The sequence below is a fragment of the Poecile atricapillus genome, chromosome Z (genome assembly GCF_030490865.1).
Source record: "Poecile atricapillus isolate bPoeAtr1 chromosome Z, bPoeAtr1.hap1, whole genome shotgun sequence".
NCBI classification, from domain to species: Eukaryota; Metazoa; Chordata; class Aves; order Passeriformes; family Paridae; genus Poecile; species Poecile atricapillus.
In genome coordinates this window covers 91,504,551-91,526,500 of record NC_081289.1, presented here as the reverse complement: position 1 = coordinate 91,526,500, position 21,950 = coordinate 91,504,551, and the positions used below count along the sequence as shown (strand labels likewise).

At 35.5% G+C, this 21,950-nt stretch overlaps 1 protein-coding gene across 6 annotated transcripts in view; it reads left to right on the top strand.

Annotated features, from left to right (window-relative positions):
• Positions 1 to 21,950, top strand: part of KCNN2 (potassium calcium-activated channel subfamily N member 2) — a 70,277-nt gene that overhangs the window by 30,490 nt on the left and 17,837 nt on the right. For 3 of the 6 annotated variants that reach the window (XM_058826897.1, XM_058826899.1, XM_058826900.1), the window contains one exon: positions 17,807 to 17,948. In XM_058826897.1, the coding sequence (XP_058682880.1) occupies positions 17,807 to 17,948 (142 nt within the window). Of the gene's footprint in view, positions 1 to 899; positions 978 to 7,382; positions 7,422 to 17,806; positions 17,949 to 21,950 lie in introns of those variants that run through there. The other 3 variants (XM_058826896.1, XM_058826898.1, XM_058826901.1) reach the window with 3 other exon arrangements.

The following is a 21,950-nucleotide window of genomic DNA, read 5'->3' as shown; positions in this document are numbered from 1 at the left end:
TTGGTCATCATTTAGACTTGTGTTCCCCAAAATAGTGATATTATGCTAGTTCAGAACTCAGGCTGATCAATCTAGAACATTTCTGATTGAGGAAATAGAACGTGAGTCTACTTGCACTTATTTTTTCTCTAAACCAGATTGATATCCAGTATTTCTTTTTAAGCCTTGTTCTGTGATAAATGAAATCCACTGACAAAATTCCTGTGGCTTTCCACAAGAGTGGTTCACTGAATTGAAGTATATTAATTGAGTATTGAAGGCATCAATGCAATGTGAGTTGGACAAGTATCTTGGATTGTTTAGGTTGCAAACTTCTGGGTCAGGAGTTGTCTTTGAACTGTGTTTGCACACTGCTCAGCACAGTGGTGTCCAAGAATAACACTTACACATATAATACTGCAGTACTAATAAATGTAGTAATTTCTAGTGAGGAAAAAAGGGAGCTAAACCCTTCTGAAGGCTAGTGGTGTTCAGATGAAGATGATGCCTTCATGTGTTGATAGAGCAGTTTAAGCCAAACTGTTCAGTTTTGAGGAATGCTGACTGTGCTGACAGCTTGTGCTAAGAACACTGCCCAGGCAGGAATTACTCCCTGCTAACTGGTTTTCCCTGTGTACTCCCTGCCTCAAGTGGAGAAGGCTGAGTCAAGAGCTTCTATGGTCTCCCTTGCAGAGGGGAATACATGTTTGTGTCTGTTTGGTGTTGGGACCTGCAGATCTGGTAGGGTCAGTGAAGCTGTGCTCCTGCCAGGTGTGTGCGGGCCCCTTGCTCAGCACTGTGCTGCAGTCTTACATCAGGCTGCGTTGGAGCAGCCTGGCACTGAACATGATCTCTGTACTGTACTTCGCGTACACTGCTTGTGACACAGGGCTTAAGTGTATCTTCTGTTGCCAGCTTGACAGCAAAAGAGACCAGTCCCTAACCACTGGGAAGGTGCAATGAAGGTAAAAAGTGCTCCAGATGTTCAAGATTAGCAGGTACCTAAGTAGGATAAGAACACACAGAAATAGAGGGTGTCAGTGCTGTGGGACTACAACCTGGTTTGAAACCTGGTGCAGAGTCTGTGGAAGACAGTGGGCTTGCATTAGCTTAAAGACCTTTGATGATGGGGCTAAAATGACTGCATCTGCCTGTGTAATCATGCAAGTCATGTCAAGTTGTTGGCATGAGCCTTGGGTACAATCTTAAGTATCAGGAATTGTATAAAGGCCTAAAAATCAGTTTTGCAATGTTTTGGATTTTTGTTAGTGGGTTATTTTTTGTTAGTGGGTTATTGTTTTTGAAAATTTTATTTATTCCATGAATTAATTAAATATTTACAAATAACTTTGTCTTGCAAAAGACTACTTAAAATATTAAAATATCAGTAAAAACCAGTGTATGCTGTCTTTAAAACAATAAAACCTATTCTAATACATAAACAAGAATTATTAAATCTTTAACTGCTGAATAGAAGATTTTTATTAATATTAGTGTTAATGTAGTCTTCTATGACAAACATGGTCAGATGAAAGTGTAGGAAAAGTATTCACTCAACATGAAGTGAATGGGATTCATATTGGGGGTATGCCAGACTTCAAGATTATGTGTCCCAGGCTTGGGAGTGCAATGAAACATTGTTCACCAGTGTTTATTTTGTTTGCTGACATTGTAAATTAGGCCATTGCTCATTTTAAAGACATCTTAATACTTATAAACTTGAGTAGATACAAATGTAGGTCCATAGCATTGGTTTTGTCTCATTAGACTGGCTGCATTAAAAATATCTTGACTTGTAGGCAGTTTTGGAGTGTGAGATAGAAAGATTTAAAAACATGGGACTTGAAAATTCTGTGTAGGACTGGATAAATTTTTGATAAATTGAACTTAATTTTTCAAAGATCAGGATTTTCTATAAGGCAGAAGTGCTAAAACTTTGCTTTTCCACAAGCAGCACTGCAATCCAAGGGTTTTCATTTACTGGACCTGTTCTTCAGTTTCCTTGCCTGTAGTGCTGTGATCCCTCTTTTGCAGCAGGTTATTCGAGCTTCTTCAACAGCTGCAAGGAGGCACTACAATTTTTACTTACTAGTAAAAGTAACAGTAATAAGTAAAATATTAAAATTAAAAACAGTAAGTAAAATATCCTAAATCTTTAGCTGGAATTTAGTGGACTAGTAGACTAAACATTAGGACACTGACTAGCGCAGTAAGACACCAAAAGAGCTTTTGCTGGCCATGCAGGAGTGAGCTGGGCAGTAAAGGTCTGTTCTCCACAGCTCCCTTTGTGATGCTGTATTCGCTCCTCTTGCCATGCTCCTATGGTGTTTATCCAGATATGATTTCTCCAGACATGGATGGATGATCCTCCCAGCCTCCAGTGAGGCCAACAAGCTTGACTGGCCCTCTATTTTATTTTTTATTTTTTTTTCTTTAGGACTTAACCTTTCCACATTGGGAATGACCTTGAATCCTTGAGCTATAGACCATACCTCTCAAGAAGAGGGGATATAGTTCCTTTTAGTTAAAGCAAAAAATTAGTGATTATTACCCTAGTCATTGCTACCACATGCATATCCATTTTAGAATATGATGAAACACTTATGACTTGCTGCTTGAACACAGCAGCTGAACTTTGATTTTATTTCTTTTATCTTTAAGTCCTTTTATCTTTGGTTGGGTGTTTCTTTCATAGGAAACACTCAGCAGCAGACTAGAAAAGATACAAAGGACATGGTTTTAAAGTAATGAGCTTCTGGTAATTGCACAGTTAAACAGAAATGTGACTAAAAAACTTTAAAAGTTTGGTACTCAGGTGTCAAAACCTATATGGCTTAACCTGTAACCTGGTGATCTCCTAAGCTGTTAACTTCTGCCATGAAAAATTCATGTTCAGGAAGGGATGCTGATTGAATAACTCCTGATAAATTATTTAGAAGTTAACAGTTTTGTGATATGAAAGTGTCACTTTTTTTTAATAAGATGTTAACCAATGCCTGATTATTATCTGTAAAATCTATTATCTTTCTAATAGACACAAGAGATACCTAGCAGGAGTACCTTGTCTTAGTTTACAGAACGAACCATGAGCCAGTCTGTGTTCTAGCTGTCCCATATGGTCTGGATATTTTTCTCTTAATGAAACAAAGCATCAGAGAGTGAAGATACATTGTTTCTTCAGCTGCTGTATAAAAGTTAAATTGAAGAATTTTATGTAGAAGGAAGAAACAATATTTTAGTCCCAATGTGACTTAAAACAGCTGGAGGGGAGAAGGGGATTTTGGCTGGGCATGTTTTCCTTTTTTTTGGCTGTCACCTCTCTGGTACATCCAGGGTGGATGTAGGACATGAGTTCTAAAGGAGAGAAGTTGTTCCTGTGGTCAGCTCTGGCAAAAAGTACAGCAGAGCATGGAAGGTATTTTGGTCATAATCAGTTGTGCCAGCAGGGTCAGTTGCTTTGTTTTGAATTCAGCCATTGTCTACAGTACACCAGAGGGAGAAACTTGGCCATGGGTTTGTAACACATGCCTCACCAACTGCTGGGCTTGCAGTGGGGTTGGAGAATGTGGAGTGTCCTCTGGAGCAGGTGCTGTCTGGAAGTGCAGCCATCAAGCTCCAGGCTTGCTACAGAAGGATGACATTAATCTTTATTCCTTGTTCTTCGGTCACTGCATTCTTTGTTGTTATTGAATTACCTGAATTTAACAGTTTGTAGACAGTCTAGTTTAATTGGCTTAACCTGAGAATTGTCCAGAATATATATATGACCTTAGTGTCATTTCAGGAGCGAGACTCTGCATTTTTTGGGCAAGCAATAGCATATGTGGAAAACAACTTTGCAGAATATTTTCATTAGGTAATAGCCTTTTAAAAAAACAGTGTATCTTTTCACTGCATTTCATAAAGGAGATACTTGATGTTCTGATTCCTTGAGTTAAAGGTGATCTCTTATTATTTTTTACTAAAAAGAATGCAGTAGATGTAATTGGCGAAGCTTCTCACAGTTTGAAATCAGAGATACAGCATTCCCTAAAACTGAACAGAGATTTCAGATCAAGTATTCATGCCCAAATGTCTTTTCATTTTTAACTCTGTTTTTAATCATTCATCTCTTCAGAAAATCATGATACACCTTCAGACTAATGAGCTTCTAAAATTGTAACCGTGACTGTTTAAACTTTGATGTTAGATTGCAGTCTTTTGCAGTAGATTCTTTCCAAGGTGTTCAAAGGCAAATTATATTTTACATTTAGTTAATTGAACACCTTGATATTTGTCAGCTCTCAGTAATACCTTCTGCACTAATTTTCTTCCTTTCCCAAGCCTACAAGGATTTAAAAAAAAAAAAAAAAAAAGGTACATGATGACTCTTAATAATACTGCTTTAGAGTGGTATTTTCTCGTTACAAGTAGATCACATCAGTTGCCTTCCTTGTTCCTTGTGTGCTGGGAGGCAGAAGACCTGCTGACGCAGTCTGTGTGCCTCAGCAGGATACTGTTGTCCTTCAGTGATTGTGTTCCTGATGCTGTGGAGTATGATTTCTCTTGATTTTTAGAAAATCACTTCTAGCACAGCTAATAGGCCAAGAAGCAGATGCTGTGTCCTGATCTAGTATCTGCAGGAGACACAACAATCTGTACCAGGAATTACACATTCTATCTGTTTATTTTCATTTTTTTTTCAAAGGAAAATAAAAATTTAGACTACAATAATGTTAGCATGGTTTTAGTAGGATCAGCCCTAGCACTCTTCACTGAGGTAAGCAGCAGTAGCATTTTTGGTAGTACAGAGCACTGGAGTGAAGGTTTTAGTATACCAACAGAAGTATGCTAAATATTCACAATTAAATTGTGAAGTCACAAAAGAAATAAGCAGTACTTTTTTTTTTTTTTTTTTGTGGTAAACTGCATTATTTACTTACAAAGAAGGTGTTCTGTTTATTAAAAATAGCATGAGCTAGAGAATTCAACCTACAATTCTGTTGTGACCTTGACTAAAGTCATTTAAGCTCTTTGTGTCTATGTCATGCATAGAATTATGTTTACTGTTATTGCTTGATGTGATGTCCCTATTTTGAGTAACAAAATTTATTTGAACTTGGCGGGAAAAGGATTCTACTAAAGTGTGATTGCAGTGCTGATGTTTTACATTGCTTCAAATTATTGTACAGGTAGAGATGCAATCTAGATATACTCATTCTGAGAAACCAGGTGAGAGGTATGAAAATAGAGGAAATGGTGTTGATTCTGTCTGCTTACATTTTTATTTCTCATGCTTTTGGGAAAGATATTCGGGATACAAAACCATTCCTTGCTGAAGTCTGTTTGGGTGTACCACAGCTCCACATGTACTTCTCCAGTCAGGTCTCCAGAATCTTGAGAAAAAATTGACTAAAGGTGTACATCATGGAAAAGAAAAACTCTACATCTCATGTATTTTCTAGTGATCTTTAATCCATATAGTTGGAATTATGTTTCCTCTCCCGCTTTAAGGGAGACACAGTTGAATTTTTGGAACTCAAAGGATGCAATCTAGAGAAAATCAAGGGGTTTTTCTTTTAAGCATGAAAGATGATTTTTCTTTTAATCATATGCTTTTTTGAGTCCTCTGAAAGGTAACACTTAAATGTAGTTTAATTCTTACAGGAAAATTTTTCTATGTGTACATCTGCCTATCTATCTGTCTGACTGTCATCTATCTATCTATCTATCTATCTATCTATCTATCTATCTATCTATCTCATATGCTTGTTTGTAATTTTTTAAAATGAAAGTATTGTAACTTCAGAGATACAGTTTAGGTATAACATGGCCCATAGTCTACTCAAATGAGACAAACATCTACAGTTCAGTGTGTAGTTTTTCTTTTCCAAACCAAATATGCTGAGATCTCAGACCTGTTTATTCTTTAATGTCATGGACTTTTTCCTAATGGATTATAATGTCTTTGACCTGCAAGAAAGTTTTCATTACTCATTTAAAATAAGGGGGGAAAAAACTTCCAAATAAATAGTCTCCTTTTGCTTCTTTTTGTTTTGCTCAAATTATAATTTCAGATACTTTTTATGAAGCAGGACAGCTGAAACAGTTAAAATACCAGAAAAGTTATAGCTCTCCCATCACATTTGGAGATTTTAAAAATGTTTGTGATTTTTTTTTTTTCAACTGAATTTAGTTTTTCTTGTATTTGTAAAGTCTTGCAAGTCAAACAAATGAATGGAGGAGGCTTAATAGCTCCCTAAGGGCACTATTCTTACTAGAACTAGACTTGCTTGTGCAAATTACACTTCCTCTGTATTTGTCCCCTCAGCAAACTCATCTCTAGGGCTAAGAGAGCACTGTAAATTAGATTTCAAGTTTGTTTAACATTTCATCTGCCAGCTTGTTATTACAATTTAATGCTAGTTATGTTGACAGCCTTCATGAAGCATTCAACACTCTGAAAGATGAATAATTAGTAACAGTTAAAATTAAATCTAGTTTTCCTAGCAAGCCAGTACAGTTACAGCCAGCAGTGCCAAAGTTGAATGTTCCCATTGTGTACATTCTCACTTAAGCATGACTCCTGATTATGTGCTTGCCTGTCTAAATCTTGACCAATGAACTGAGTTGAAGCATGAAAGTCACACAGATAACTCACATATTTACTGTATGATTCCCATAAAATGGTGTAAATGATGTAAACAATAGGCATTAAATAACTCCTGGTTTATTAAAGGACTCTTCCAACATCTTCTACATACAGACTTTAAGACACATGCTTCAAGTGTAGATAGTGCAGAAGGTAAGTTCTGTTGCCACAGTGTCTAGAGTACTCCCCTCCATTAAAAACAGAGCAAAAATATGTGATTTTTTTTTCTGAAAATGTCATCTGCTCAAGTTCCTTCAGAGCACAGTATTGCTTCAGTACTTCATTGAAAGTGCTTCCTTCAGTACTTCATTGAAAGCAGTTAAAATGCAGTCAGAGAGTCTTGAATGAAGGCCAAGATATCAGGCAACACAATAGTTTTGTTAAAAAAAACAACAACATATCCGTAGAAAATATTCTGTCATGTTCATAGTCTATAGAGAAAATAATACAAGATCCTTTGTTTTTGGTAAATGTTTGTCATTAAAATGAGAATGATCCCTACAAAAGTTATTCTGTCCTGAAAGCAAATGGCAAACAAACTGAAAATACAAGCTTTTTTGCCTGACAAGAAAAAGGTCGGATTTTGCTCTTTTTAATGACAAAAGGTGTGAAAAAAGTACAAGGTTCAGACTTCATATAATCTCTATACTCTGATAGTATGACAGAATTTGGTGGTAACATGTCATGGCCTAAAATAAAGTAAAGAAACCGTAATTGCATCTAGCCTATTTGACATATTATGGTGAAGCCTTTTCTTTTTGGTTGCATTTAGGTGGGCAACACATCTGTCGTCAAATGTGACACTGCAGAGGTCTGTATAAGCAAATGAGGATGATGTTCCTTTATTACCATCGCCAGAGTAAAGTACTACGTGTAGCTCTATTTCATTTTTCCTAGCCTGTCTGAAATTATGGTATTCTCTCAACTTGCATTTTGCCTTGAGGACCTTGTGGCAGAAGTCCTTTCCGTGGCTGGGCCGTGTAAACTCACTCTGCTGTGAGGCATACAGTAACGGAGGCACAAGAATGTCTTCTGTGTAGACAACCTCTCTCAATCCCTGTAAATTAACATCTCTATGTTAATCACAAAAATTTACTCCAAAGTATTTTCCTAGCCTTCTGATTGGTTTGACAAAGAGAACATTTCAAAAGGGAGAGCCAAGGGGGTTTTTTTCTTAAATATTGACAATCTCATGCTGAAGTTTCATACACAAAAAGTAAGTGGAAAATATTTGTTACAAGTGCTTTCTTTGTTTCTTTTCCCACACAGTAATCCATAGTTATGTTTTTATACTTTATGTTTCAGAACATTAATTGTAGTCCCCAGTACTTCACTAATGAACTATTAGTGAGATCTGGTACAACCTTCAGGTGAATCTCAAAGGTACACAGACTTTGGGTTTGGAATTGTCTGTAGAAATATTCATTAAAATCTGTTTAGTTTCAAGCAATGACTTACAGAAGCTAAACTGTAAATACAGTCAGTCCTTTTTGTAAAAGAAATTAAAATATAATCAACAATGAGTTCAATTTGGCTGATTTAAGTTAAACAAACAGCTGCAGCAGTGTTCCTGGTACAGTATCCCCAATTTTGAGCAACTCAATTAAATTTGCCCTGACTGCAGGCTTCTGCTCTGATCCAAACTAAGTAAATTCTGTCTATTTTTAAAAATGTTTACTTGTAAGGTGCTGTCTTATTTGAACCAATTTTATTCTCCAGATTATCCAGAACATACATTTTGATGAATACAGTATTCTCTTTTTCTATTCTAAAGGAAGGGGAATTGGCATGGGCATTTTGTCTTATTTTGTCTTATTTTGTCTTATTTTGTCTTATTTTGTTTTATTTTGTTTTATTTTGTTTTATTTTGTTTTATTTTGTTTTATTTATTTTGTTTTATTTTGTTTTATTTTGTTTTATTTTGTTTTATTTTGTTTTATTTTATTTTTTATTTTTTTAATTTTTAATTTTATTTTTATTTTTTTATTTTTATTTTTTATTTTAATTTCTTTTTATTTTAATTTCTTTTTATTTTATTTTCTTTTTATTTTCTTTTTATTTTCTTTTCTTTTTATATTTATTTTCATTTTATTTTCATTTTCATTTTATTTTTATTTTCATTTTCATTTAATTTCAGTCATCTGTTCCCAAAGTCCATTATGTTAGAGAACTTGCATGTGTTGGTAAAATTGTTGATATACTGATGAAATTTCGACAAAAAAATCCCAAACCAGCAGGCCTTATGATCATGAGCTTATACTTCATTCCTTCTTAAAGAAGGCAATACATCAGCTACAGAACTAGTAAATTTTGTGATGATAAATTAGTTCCATTAGCGAATAATGCCTTCAGAGTACTCCATTGTCAGAAAGTCTTTTTGAAGAATTCAACATAATCTTTGATACACAATTTCACCTTCTGCTGTTTTCTCCCCCCATAAAATGCTTTTATCTACTTCTGCTGTTTTATGTTTAAAAAAAAAAAAATAAAAAAAAAAATAAGGTATGTTTCATTTAAAGTCTGGAGTGATTAATTCGATTTCTACTTTCTAAAACTTCTATTTCTAAAGTTTTTCTTCATCAAACTAATTCAGAATCTTTAGATATCAGTTGATTCTGATAATCTCAATTAAAAAAAAATTCTCTCCTTCTTCTGAGAGGGCTTTAGGTATAAAATAGTAACAGGGTATCTCCAGAGGAAATGCAAAATGCAAGATAAGGGTAAATTTTAGAAGGATTAGAATTAGTTGCCAGTGAATATAATGAATGATTCACAGTAGAGCTCATTAAGAAACTCTTTGATTTTGAATGATTCCTATTTCTATAATAACACAACTTTAGCCAGTGTTTTTGTGGACCTCAAAAACTTTAAAAAGCAAGCTTTAAAAATAAAATTCATTCTTATTGTCTTGAAAAATTTTGACTAATTAATGATTGGATTGTGTAAAAATTATGGCTGTAAGGAAATATGCATGCGTATATTTAAAAATAGGATTAAAAGGTACTGAAAAATGGGAGTTTTTGCTCAAGCTTGCTTAAGTCACTTCAGTTTCATTTTAATATACTTTAATATCAGATTAACTGCGTATTTACAGTAGCTTATTTTACAGACCAACTTCTGATAAAGATAATACACAGAGGTACAGAAGGAGCAGCTCTTGGCTATTTCTGATTTATTTCTAATATTCAGTGTGTTTGCGGTCACTGTCCTTTCTGAATTACTTGCTGAATTTTGCTTTCAAAGCGGAGTTAATGTTTACTCAAAGTGTGACTTATCAAGGATTTTAACAGACATATTCCTTTTTTCATCCTCTGTCTTAAGCTTTTCAGACAGTATATCTCTCCACTGGATTAACGACTCACTTTTTAATTTAATTTTAAATTTAAGTATCTTCAAAAACATATCGTTAGATACTTTGACAGCCTGTACCCTAACAGGTAGAACAGTGAGATGAAGATGCTGATGTAAATCAGCTTTGTGCTTAAGAAGAGCCTGACAACAAGTTCACTCCCCATGGGCAGTGCTCTCCTTATTAAGCTGCTAAAGTAACAAAAGGGTATCAACTACTCATTTTTCCTGTGCTTTGTAGAAAGCCTGATGTATTGCTTGTTCACTAAGAATTTTTTCCATGTTGCTTCATGTTTGGATATTGATGCATTTAAGAGGCTATTTTGCTTCTTTGGGATATGCCACTGTTTTTGACAAAATGAAGAATTTTGGTCTTAATGCAATTTTGTTATGTCTAATTTAAGAGAATTATTTTTAAACATTCATGTCATTATAGAGGACCTTAAGTTCTTTGGGCTCTAGCCAGAACTTTGGGCATACTGGCTAATCAAACTGTGAAGTTGGGAGCTGAGAGCTCAGAAGGTGAAAGCCACCAAAATAATCATCAGCTGTAACAAAAAGACTTCATCCAAAGAGCTTGTCAGAGAGCTATGAAAAATTAAAACATGATATTTCACTTTCAAAAAGAAGAGGCAAAAAATGCTATGCCAATAAGGTATTTTATGCTGTGACCAGTTGTGCTCTGCACTGGGAAAAATACTAGTGTGTTTTTTGTGAGGACCAAAAAGTGACATACTCGTGGAATTGTGGAACACATTGTAGTACATGTGCCAAAGTCCATAAATAAGGATACTTGTTCATACCATACTGTTTTGGTGCTGATTGCTACTCCTGATCCAGCAATTAATACCAACCATTAGAGCCTGATTTTGCCTCTTAAAGCTTGAGCTATACGAGGCATGCTTCTGCATATGCTTCATATGCTAATTCATATGAAGCATACTCTGCAGAGTCTGGGTGTGTGTATAGGAACTGGAAAGGCTACAGATTTGAGTTTTTAAAATCTCAAGGCACTCCTTCGGCAAACTCTTTTTATTGGTGACAGAATATTAGCAAATGTTAAGAAACTAAGCTGCTAAAAGCTGAATTCCTGAGCCTGCTCTACAACATGATGAAGATAGATCTTTTTGAAGGAAGATGATCTGAATATAATAAAATATTATTTTATTAATAATAATAAAATCCAAATACTTAAGATTGAGCAGAATTTTGTACAAAGAATAATTAATGTAAGTTTTTTGAAATGAGAAGAATCGGTCATGGAACCTTTGTGACAGCTGCTACTGTTAATCCCAGCTTTCCCCTCTGAGAGACACAAAGGTATTCTTACATGCTTTACTCTGTGTTCTGTTGTGCACATTTAACTTTATTAAAATGAGCCATGTTTAGGCACAGTGAACCTGATTGTTTTTCAAAACAGATTATATGTTTAAAAAACACAACCGTAGGCAAAGCTTATTCAGGTCTCTAGGAGTTAAGAGTTTGTTTAGGACTTTTTGTACAGCTTTCCAAGAGCTTTAAGAATATTCATTATTCTGCTGAGTCACAACAAGTCACAACTTCAGTTATGCCACTGCAGGAACAAAATAGCTTGAAACTGCTGAAAAGAACACAGTGGGAGTACGAATATGCCTGTACTGGAGGATAAGTACCAAAACTGGGGCTTGAGGAGAGGTGGGTGTGTTTCTTAATTGAGGCAAGAAAAAATTTTCCTTAAACTCTGAAAACTTTGATAAGAGACTATTATTTTCACATAATCAAGACCTTCTGGAGCAGTAGTTACCACTTTACTTGCAGGATTACTTTTTGATACATTGATACACTGAGCTCTCCTATCTTCTTTCAAGTGGATTGCTATCTGTCACAAATTTAAAGCTTTCCCAATTTCATAATACTTACAGTATTGATTCAGCAGATTCTCCTTAACACTCTTAACACCATTATTAAAAGCATGTTAAAAAAAAAGAAAAGAAAAAAAAAGGTACTTTTAAGGAGCTTCAGCAGCCTTTTTGCTTGTAACAGAATGGCTTTTCTTGGAAAGATGGAACACCTTCCTATCTACTACAGCTACAGGCAGGTATACTGATTTAGCACAGAATCATCTCTCTACAGCACCATTGAAGACAAGGCCTCCACCAGTGAAGGACAAATAAAAGCTCAGCACCCTTAGTGAAAATGGCAATTAATCCGTATTTCTCTACTTGTGGGTTATCTGTTGCTCAAGCATTGATGGGTGGGTATCTGAGAGCAGCTAGAGGTAATTTTGTGTCTTCACCCTTATATTTAAACCATCATTTATGTTAAAAAGTAATGATAAACTTTCTTAAAACATACTATCTCACCCATTTGATTTTGTGTTCATTTTTCTCTGCTATGTCCTTTTGTTTTCTTTTAGATTATATTTTTCATTCATTTTAGCTAGCATAATAATTTATGTCAATTACATAGAATACTTCACAATTCTTGGTTTTATTAGCTTCCTGTAAATACCCTGAAAATGCTCTTACCAGAAAAATAATGAACATTTTTGGCTGTGGTAGAAGCAATCCAGTCAGCTGACTCTTGCCCATTACTTTTGATTGAGTTCACAACTGCTACTGTTGTGAGTCAGTCTTTGAAATGAGAACATTTGTTGTGGCATTTTATACTTTCATTAAGCAGTTATTGTGACCAGAACATTTTCGCTCCTCTTTGTAAATATTTGGGAGACATCAACAGATGTGTTAGGAAAAAAAAATAAGGAGCAGTGTACATTTTTCCAAGCTGCCCTTCTGATCCTAAGCCCATCAAGGCAGGTGAAATTTCTTCCATTGACTTCATCATATTTGGAGTCAGCCCCATTGTTCTTTCCATCAGCCATTATGGATTTCTTTTTTCCTTTCTTTTAAACAGGAGGGAAGGGAGAAGGAATACAAAGACACCTCTGTTATTTTCACAGATAAAATGCTGCCAGTACTAACCATCTAACTAAGACTAAAAAGGCAGTTAGTAACAGAATGGTCTGATACTGTGGGGGAGCTCTAATAGGTGGTTAGATCAATCAGTTTCTCAACAGAGCCTTGACAAGTTTCTGATTTAATGGGATAAGCCTGTTTCCAGCTGTTAATGTTAAGTCTAAAAGATTTTAAGGTTTGACAAGAAAAAACAGCCTGAATTCCATTGCCAGAACTTTCTTCATGATTGTGGTAAAAGGAGGCCATTTTCTTCCCTTCAGAAATGGTCACCTCTTCAATCATTTTTAGTTCTTTCCTTGATTTGCTCAAGAAGGCAAAATCAAAGATAGCAGAGTTACCAGAGGTTGTTCATGGAGGCAAGAGTAACTGAACTGAAACTGCTGAGTGTGAATTAATGCACCAGTGGTCAAGCTTAATGTTATACTAGATTACTTCTTACTAATCTGTTTTTATGATGGGTGTGTCTTAGATGTACAGATATGAATGTGTGATAATTTTGTGCAGCTAAAAAGCAGATGTTCTACCAATTTAATGGAACTTCATTGCATACAAACAGGGAAGAGAAGCAGTACTGAAAATCATGGTACCAACATGAAAGCAGTGAAAGCAGAAGAAAGAGACTACTGTTTGATAAAGAATTTAAAATATTTCTTTGACAAACAAAGGCACTGCAGTATTGTTGCCTGAGGAATATATTTATATTTATCTGAGATGAGTTGTAAAACTCTCACTCAGTTTGGCTTGAGAAGGAATTGAGCCATGCTATTTTTTCACAAATATAATCATTTAGCTATTTTTGGTTTAAAGTAGAGTGGTGAGTGGTGTCAAGACTTATATATGCTGATTGGTGAGAACTGCATAGTGGTCTTTCACAGGATGATGATTGCCTGGTGAATAGTGTGTTCCAGCTGCAGCACTGTCTGCCTGCTGACATATCCCTTATTAGGAAAGAAGTGTGATAAATAATTCTTACGCCTATGTGACTTCAGCCAATGATTTTTGTACACTGCAGGAATATGTAGCTTTTCTAAATGACCCCTTATTCTGTGGCAGTGTGAGCCTGGGTGTAATCACAAAAATCAAACTGTATATAAATGCGGTTTTAATACAGTTAAATACTAGTTCTTATATTCAAGTGATTCACTATCTTTCTTATGCAAATTTTTATTAAGAATAATGGGCTTTCAATATTTACATGAATATATTTTTTGTGACTAATTTCAAAAAAATAAAAATATGTATAAAATTAAAAGTCTTTATATAAATAAAAATCAATGACAAAAAATCTTCCACTTTGAAATTTGGTTGGTAATGTCAAGATTTTGCTTTGTGAGAAACTGATCACTGAAAGGAAATCTTCATTTCCTTTTCTTTAATTCTGAGCTTTCAGGTTTCCTAGCTTTTCACAGTAAAGTGTTTTCCTGTTAGATTTCAGAAGTCTCAAATATAGAGTGAATAGATACCTTAGGAAAACTATAGTTGAATACTGGAATGTGTTACATCCAAGATGTCTTTCACAGTCCAGCTGGAATGAGGAGATGTTTATAGCGGCTTATGATGACTGACAGAGAGTGAGACAGCTCTGCTCCAGTGCTGGTGTGGTTGGCTTTTCTTCTCTCTGTAATGTCCACTGGAATCCAAAGGCTCTCCAGCTCAATAGAGAACTGAGAGATACAGTTGTAGGAATGGTTTTTATGAGGTCTTCTGGTGACTTCTGGTGCCACACATTAGAGTTGAATTTATAGAAAAACATGATAAAGTTTAACACTGTTTCCATTTTACTATTCCCTGCATAAATGGAGAAGTTGAGTCTGATGCTGGGATAACTTTGAAAGCAAGTCTAAGGGCAGTGGGTTGATTTCTTTCCCTCTTCTTAAAACAAAGCAATTAAAATTCCTGTAGTATTTATTCTGAGCCATTTCCCTGACTGTATAAGTAAGATTCTGCGGTACTACTTTCTTAAGGTACTGCTTTTCCTGCTTTGATACAGATGTTATATTATTTACCCAACTGTGGACACAGGGAAGCAGAAGACTGTCCCGGCTTTGCTGGCTCAGGATTGAGTCCCAGGTGAAAGTGGTGCCTAGTGACTTAGTAAAATACTTGAAAATCAATGCTGACACAACTGTAATCTTACAAATATCCAAAATGTGTAGACACCTACCAGAACTGCTAATCACAGAGATTCAAAAATCTTAAGTGAGGATTCAAGAGAAATATGAGACAAGATTAAACCAGCTTCTTAAAAATATGGCAAAGAAATGATAGTATTATCATGAGTGTGATACCCTCTTATATTGTCATAATTTTACTTACAGATTTTTAGCTTGAGAAGGCAGCCCTTCAGCTTTCCATGTACAGTTGCAAAAGAGAAAGTTTTTCTGTTTTTTTTTTTTTTTAATATTAAATTAGGTAAATCAGGTAATTTGTATGCTTTACTGTGCTTGAGCAGTTGCAGCAATAAGGAGGACATGAAATAGCCTTTGTTTCTTAGTCACATTGAATTCATTTATAAGTACTGGTGATTATTTTTATATTAAGCATGCAACATTTTATTGCTGAGCTATAGCCTTAAAATCATAACTAGGTGAAATACTCCAAGGAGGAAATTCAGGAGGCCTGAGGTAACAAGATGGAAACATTTAAATAGGTCCTTGAATTGTACTAACAAATATTAATGTAGATGGCTTTAATGAATAGTTCACCATGGAAACTTAATTGTCTCCATGTCTCCAATGAAACTTGAAAAACTTCTGGTGTGCTTTTTAATATTTATGTCACATTTTTTAAAGAATCTATGAGTAGGTTGGCTTGTATGTTTTCTGACATGGGTAAAGGACAATAAGCACATAGAGGGTCCCATTATCTTTTTCCCTTTGTCATTCAAGGCTTAAGAAAGTAGTTTTGACATTCCTTATGGGTTATTTATTTCTGGAACTTAGTGAGTTGTCTTTGAATCTTCTGTTTTCAGACATATGAAGCGTGGAAATGATCAGGTTCAAAATCCAAAGACAGGCATTAAAGAAATATATTATAAATATTTATGTGAACATTTATTCATATTTACCTGATTTGCTAACCTTAGAAGGCCTTAATACCTTACTACCTTTACAAAAATACTTAGTACCTTTAGTACCTTTGTGGCTTTAGTACTGTTCTGTGAAGCTGATCCAGACCCTATGGACCATATCTCTTACTTGATACTCTGGAGGGATTAGCATGATAGGTACACAGGTTTTGTTCTTGCCTCCTGCATGGGACAACTGCATCCATATATTTCACAGCTGTTACTTGTTATGTTTGTTAAGTGGAGACTAAAATCCATAACGTTTAGCACTGTCCAGAAAAAAGACCAATGTCAGACTGTGTTTTGCTATATGCACATATATCTGTTTATCTCTGTGGTCATGAGTTAGTCTGCTGTTCTTTTTTTTAACTCTTTTTGCCGTTGTGCTTATCATTTTTCATGTCCTTAGGAACTCCAAATGTGGGTTTTTACTACATTGTTCTAGGTTTTGTTCTAGGCAAAATGCAGAAACTTGCATAAAGTATGTGAGAGACACCACTGACACCAGGAGAGAGGAAAATACAGGCAAAGTGTGAAACAGACTTGATTGGAGTGATTGCTGTGGTCTCTGGAAGTCAAAGAGCTTTCATGTTGCTGTAATCATCAAGAACATAGGTGGAACTTTGAAAATAGTGTTTTGCAGACATTTATGGTGAATATCTCACAAGTGTGAGAATAGGGAATTTCCTGAGTGCCTGTGGGCTTGCTCTGCATTCTCGGTCCGTCACGGAGATGAGGTCCGGAAAGGAAGGAAACAGAAGCAGTTATTTCAGTTGTGGGAAGCAGGTTGTTTACGGATCTGTGAACTAATTAAATAAGTGGCCCTCTGTGACCCCTTGTGAGACACGGATTTAGGGACTGGCTAAAATAATACCCTTGGGGAATCTAACAGTGTTTAGTTAACCTGAGGCTTCACAGCCGCTGCAGGGGTGATTGCAACCTTGAGTCCGCAGTGGCTGCTGCAGATAATCTCTATGGCAGAGCTGCTCTGTCCAGGGAGCAAAATTCCACCTACTTTAAGCTATTAAACATCTTTTTTTCCCACCACAGAGTGAGTGGTGGCAACAGGTTTTAAAACCTAAAATGCATTTTCACCATCTATTAGGTATATACGTCATATGAAGACAACATTATTAATCTGAATTTGGGAGTTTTTGGAAGGAAAAAATTAACATATTCTACTATAATATTGAAATTAAGTCAACAAGTAGCACATCATGAAATTTCACATAATAGTTGACTTAACACTAAAGTGAGTTTTTGCTATATTTAAGGTAAACATCTTTTGATGGTGAGAAATACAATGGCATACCTTTTTATTTAACTTGAACTTGTAGGAGAGAGAAGACCATAGGTTGTCTAAGTCAGCATTTATGTGTTAGGTCAGGATTGGATTTCTGATCATAGACTTACATTTAGGACAGGGAGATGAAGGTGTAGTGTTCTGTCTAGTTGTGCACATAACCTTTTTTGATTCTCATATTTGCCTCAAACTGCAGCAACTATGGTAGACTGGTGTCCTGCTACTGCAGAGTATTACCAGGACTTGTACCCCTGGTGAAGAGATTCTTCTAAAAACAAAATTATTTCTGCTACTTTACTATACATGACCAAGTACTGACTTATGAACAATTTCTACTAGTGGTGCTATTTTTATACCTTCTGATTCATTGCTGTTGATGTAATTGTATATTTCATTCCTTACAGGTGCTTTTAAAATGAGATTATATACAAAAATGGTTGTATGACCAGTTAATGCATTTTTTTCTGAGAGCACATAGTTTAACAAATGTTTTCATGATAAAGAAATTTTCTTCTTCTTTTCAGATACCATGACCAACAGGATGTTACTAGCAACTTCCTTGGAGCAATGTGGTTGATTTCTATAACTTTTCTATCCATTGGATATGGGGATATGGTACCAAATACATACTGTGGAAAAGGGGTCTGTTTACTTACTGGAATCATGGTGAGTGAATTTTTTAATTGGATATGAGATTACATTTGCCGTTAATTAATTTGAAATTAAGCCCAAAACTTTTGGTAGTCATAAAGAAATATTTATCTGCTGTCTTGTAGAGTGTATACTTAATCGGACCATTCCCATAGTCATTCATTCCTGGTAATGAAATGGACTTTTCTTCTTTAGGCAAAAATTTAGTAGCAGTGTAATAAAATACAGAGAAACAAATTGCACCCTGATGTAATTCATAGCTTCAGAAATCTCATTGAAGTCTTTCATTACATATTAAGATATCATATCATCTTGATCATATTTGGGCATGTGTAATTGGACCAGTGCTAATAATGGATCTTCACTTCTGACTTTTGTTTCTTAAAATTAATCACAATGAGACATAATGGTGGCTAAACTCTTAAAAGGCTTTTGTTTGATCATGATTTTCTACTCTATTTCTTACAAGTCTAATAACATATTATTCATAGCAGTCCATTGCCTTAAGTGGAATTACGTTGTGCAATTTGCATAGTAAGAGCTTTTGCTACCATTGGTACCATGCAGGAATTGTTAGGTCATGCATGCTTAATATATATTTATTAAGTGTATTTAATGTCTAGTTTTAATTTTTTGTACTGCGCTATTTGGCCAAAGTTGGACAGGGAGTAAGGCAATGTAATGCTGGGAAAATTTACACATATCTACAGTAAGTTAGATGTAAACAAGTTCTGGACTCTGCCTCTCTTATTTGTATCAACGTCTGTGTAAATGTCCCTGTGAATGAGAAAGGCTGAATGATTGTCATATATGTACTGTATACAACAATACAATACATACTTGCTTCTGAGTTTATACCATTGATTATAAGTAATGCAGTTCCAATATCTGTCTCTGTTAAAACAGCTATATTGAGATTACAACTGAAGGCAAATGGTATCAAAACATTGCCCCTTTTGAGCAGACAGGTTGATAGAATATTTATACTAAGTGTATATTTTATGTCCAGGGAGTAAAAAAGGTTGACGGGTTTTTTTTTAATGTTTAAGGATTTTTTTTAAGTGCTTAAAAAAAAATAATTCTAAAGAAACCTGATAGGTTTCAGTTTATTGACCTTTATTGATAAAGATTGATAAAGACTTCCAGTATATTTTGCAAATGTGGGAAATGCATATCTCAAATACAGGGTTTGCAGTGGAGTTGAAAGGTACAGGCTAAAAGCAGAGGAATGGCTCAGAGGGCTTTTTTAAAGGCTGTTGGCTGAGCTCAAATCTGCCATCTTCTGGGGTGTCTGTCTTTACTTTTTTCTGTGTTGGATAGTGATGCCAGAGAGAATGAAATGTGGTCCATAAATTCCCTAAGGAAAGGGATGGACAAGCAGTGTTTATTGTCACCTTGAAGTGCAAGGATTGCAGAATGAGGACAGAGCCCTCATATAAAGCGACTTCCACTGCTTCTGTGAAAAACTCAAGTGTGGATTTATGCTTACCATTTTCATACGTTGGCATCTCTTTTTTACAACTAGTAGACTTGTAAAATATATGGATGACACCTTCATGTCTCTGATTGGGTTTTTTTTTAGTGATTATAAGTTCTCCAGCTGCTCTGGAAGAACAAAGGCTCCAATCAGGATGTCATGATAATGAATTTGGGGTAAACATCTTCAGAGACAGAAAGCATTCTTAACAAAAAAACGAGCCAGATAGTTGCTGTGTTATGATAGGTAAAACAGTAGTGAAAGCCTCACCATTAATTGCATCAAAGTAGTCTTTGAGAAAAAAAAACATGGAGTAATGAGAAAAAGTCAGATGTTGGAATTAATCTGGGTTTTTTGGGGCTTGTGTTTTGTTTTGTTTTGTTTTTATAAAGGACCTGAGAAATACGAAGTGTGGCACAGTAAATATAATAATGAACTCTCTTCTAGCCTAACCTGCAATACCGAAAAGCTTGCAGGTCTTGAATATCATTCTTTAAAACCAGTTACTCTTCTGAAACTTGTACAGTAACTGATTAATGTTTGTTGTGGAAAGTATAAAATCCTAAAAGAACAGACCGAGTGGTTTTTATTTCAATGGGAGCAATTGATGATCTAATTAAAAGACACACAAGGGTAATTGTTGAATGGATGTAGTAAAGTAAAAGTGTATTATTTGATTTTAACAGGTAAAGTGTAATTCTCTGTCATCTGAAGCAGCAAATGCATTGGATTAGAGTGATCAATGCCAAATACCACTGAGTATTCACTTTTGGGTAGGGTCCATATTAAAAAGGATGGAAGGGGGAATAAATAGAAACTGCTGTGAATACAAGAGTAGTTACATAGACCACTGAAGAGTTAATATTGGCTTTGTGGAAATGGTGGCCCAAGGTAACCTCCTTTTGTGTCTTGATCCCTATGAAGGAAGAGTCCTGGTGCATGTCTATTCTCCCACTTCTGCCTCAGGAACTGCAGTGGAAATGGGAGTGCTCAGGCTGAACTCTGCCTTGTACTCCAGCCTGGGGAGTGGTTTTCGTGCAGTCTGAGGGTGGCACCGAGTTGTGTTGGTGATTGAAATTGTAACAAATGCTGCCTTGGTCACTGGTGTCAAGTGACATCTTTTAAACTCTACAAATGCACACTGCTGGGAAATAGGAAAATCTTTACACGTATTCAGGTAATAACAAAAAGAAAAATGCCTTGAGAATTGTTGGGAGTGAGATGGCAAAGATGTTTGATTAATGTGTCAGAGAATTGAGAAAAAGAAACTAAAAAGCCAAAAAAAATCCCCAAAAAAACCCCTGAACAAAAAAGGCAAACAATGAAAAATTTGAACAATTTACATTTTGATCTTGTGATCTTAAGTGATCTTTGATCACTTAAACATGTGAAACTTTCATAAAAATACAGCGTGCTAAAAGAGGGATCAGTGCAGAGATGTTTTAAAGTCAAGCAAGTGAACCTGAACCAACCTGACTGTGGTCCAGGTGAACTGTAAATCAATAGCAAACACATCCTATGCCCCCTGTATACCTTAGGTAGGTCTGCAAGAGTGTGATGGAGGGATACACATACAGCTGCCATTCTCAGAACAGGATGGAGGGGAAATAGGGAGATCTATGGCAGCTTCACCGTGCCGTGCAGCTTGTTGGTGTACTGTATTTGCATGTGTTTTCTGCCTACTGAGGACGCCTACTCAAGCAGATCTCTCAGATGCTCATCAGCAAGGTGATCTCTGCTACAGGTGGAACCCTTTCCTTCTATGGTTTCTAAGCAGACCTGCTCGTGTAGGTGGTGCTTCCTCTTTCTTAATGACTTTTTGTAGCTAGGGCCTTGGAGTGGTTTGAAAAATTGTCCTTGCTTTGTGAGGAGAATACTGGAGTTAGCAAAAATTTAAAGGTGAGTAGAAATTGATAAGGAGCAGTATGAGAAGGTGGGGAAAGGTGCATAACTTTGGACTGTTTTTGCAAACCTTTGAATGCTTTTGCAGTTACACAAGATAAAAAATTTCCATCGATTCTTCTGACTGCAAATTCAAGGACCTGTTACAAGTTTTAAGGACATTTTTCCTTTTAAATCCAGTGTTATGTAGTGAGGTGGTACATTTGTTGTATGATGCAAAATTTATGATGCAGAATCTTCCTGCAAAGCCACCCACCAACAATGAGAAGCAGACATGTTGGCCAAACCTACATTGCTACAAATAAAATGGATGAATTGCAATTGTCCTGTAACAGGATGCAGTTTGTTGGGTATAGCTTGATTAAGTTTGCTTTAAATGAAATAGATGTTATTTCAAAGTGTCTGCCTTGCTGATGTGGAAATTACATTATAATTGCTTCTCTTGTTGAAATGAACCTCAAAAAGATTGTTAGGCCTTTGAAAAAAACCAAATAAATATGGTAAGTTTCTTAAATGTATACAATAGCTGTGGACAAGATTAGAGTTCTTCCTTGCAAAAATTTTAAGTGGCATCTTTTAGCTACTGTATTTGAAGACTGCTCATGGAGGTGAAGTATTCTTATTAGAGTAGTTGCAGT